The sequence below is a fragment of the Etheostoma spectabile genome, chromosome 9 (assembly GCF_008692095.1).
Source record: "Etheostoma spectabile isolate EspeVRDwgs_2016 chromosome 9, UIUC_Espe_1.0, whole genome shotgun sequence".
NCBI lineage: Eukaryota > Metazoa > Chordata > Actinopteri > Perciformes > Percidae > Etheostoma > Etheostoma spectabile.
The window spans coordinates 18045792-18047616 of NC_045741.1; the positions used below are offsets into that span (position 1 = coordinate 18045792).

General features: G+C 38.8%; 1 protein-coding gene and 1 long non-coding RNA gene across 2 annotated transcripts in view; both read left to right on the forward strand.

Moving 5' to 3' along the window:
* LOC116695339 (uncharacterized) overlaps positions 1 to 1825 on the forward strand; it is a 12664-nt gene that overhangs the window by 7902 nt on the left and 2937 nt on the right. The window lies entirely within an intron of this gene.
* Positions 68 to 1407, forward strand: LOC116695331 (receptor-transporting protein 2). Its single transcript, XM_032525541.1, has 2 exons — positions 68 to 327; positions 830 to 1407. Exons 1-2 carry the CDS (start codon positions 185 to 187, stop codon positions 1167 to 1169), a joined length of 483 nt encoding a protein of 160 aa, XP_032381432.1. The 5' UTR covers positions 68 to 184; the 3' UTR covers positions 1170 to 1407.

Consider the following 1825-nt stretch of genomic DNA (forward strand, 5'->3'; position numbering starts at 1 on the left):
CCGAAACTTAAGGAAACCAGGTGTACACTTCAGTTTCATTTTCCATTAACTCTGTATTGATACCCTTTATGGTCTCTCAACCTAGGCTTGATGACTTATTCTCAAAAGTTGTGTGTTTACTGTGCAGAACAGCTGTCAGTGTTTTGTATCTTCCTGATTCACCAGCACCACTGGAACTGACAGGATGGCGGCGCCAGAGGGGACAAGTATCTTCCAGACTACAGCAAAGAATCTTAAAGACTCCTGGCGCCTGGAGTTTGATGAAAGTATTGTGCCCAACCGGCAACAACCGGGCTGGAAGAAGGCTATTGTTTACACAAGTGCACGGTTAGTGTGATGGACTAATGTTAAAAACTGTGGTGGATTTGTATACACACCATGGTATATGCCAGGTTAATATACTGTAAATCATGGTTTAGACAGTGGATGTTTTAGGTTTATTAAGGTTTGAGTGTAAAATCCCACGGTCACATTATGGTGACTTACTAATGTTTATTCTGGGGGGGAAACTGGTCCCCACAATGCAAACCATTATACTTTAGGGTACAGACTTGTTTTGGGTTAACGTTAGATTTGGGTAATGGTCAGGTTAGGGTTCAGGGTATCAATGTACAGTAAGGTAATGCCATGTCTAGTGTGACAAAAGATGGTTAGAGTTATGGTTATATTGACAGAGAAATAATGTTAGTGGTAGAGTTTGACCTCAGTTGATGAGGCCAAAGAACCATAGGTCTTGCAAAAATGTCAGAGATTATTCTGCTTCCAAATGTTCCTATAGCTAATACTTGAGTTTCCAGTGTAACTTTGGTTGGTTGTCATTTTGTTATAGGTTCCACTGCAGCGAGTGTGGAAGACACTGGTCTTCCAACAAGGTGATGGTGGTCTGCAACATGCGCCTGGCAAACAGGCAGGGTGTTGTCAAGGTGAGGCCTTCCCGTCAAAACTGTAAGATTTGCAGCACTGCTCCAATGGAGAAGCCAAGTATCACTTCAGAGAACATCAAACCCCTCCTGCAGAATCTGGTGGAGAAGATGAGAATCAAATGCTACAATGAAGACATGGGCAGAAAGAAAAGGCCCTTTAGAAGCTTTGATGCCAAAAGTCCCCATGAGCCTGCTCATTGTGAGGCCTGTATGCAAGGCATCTGTCCAAAGACAAAGTCATATTAGCAAAGCGTCAGTTGTACTACACTTTCCCTTCTGTCATTCTGTTACTTTGTATTGCTTGCATCTTTTTATTAAATGATAAAGTTCATATATGCTTTCATGAATAATTTGTTGTTCCTGTTGTCATTTTTCTTTAAAATTTTATTTTGTCTTTTCAAAAGCATTAAACAACCTTCTTCTTAAGCAGATCTTTGTTAGATAATCAAAGCTTATGCAAGGAATAAACTTAATGTGTTTGTGATTCATGGTGTGCGTGTTTAACTAAATTGGTCTAATATATTTATTATTTGTATAAACAAGTCACTAAAACATAACATTTACAAAAAATATTTGAAAACTGGGATAATGTACACACATATATATATAAAACGAGCAATGTTAAGCACCATTTACTTGCACTTGTAGTTGTTACAGTGTTCATCGAAGAGAGGACAAGAACGCAGGGAAGAGGCCGGCAGGCGAGAATGTTAAGGATTTGTTCCAAAAAGAAATTTATCATACAAAAAGGAAACCAAAAATCCAGGAACAAAGTCCAAAATTTAAAAATGCAAATAGTCCCAAGTGAAAAACTCACACGGAACAGAGACCTCAGGGAAAAGGAAAAAAAAAAAATCAAAAGCCAAACATCTGGAACAAGAACAAGAACAAGAACAAGAACA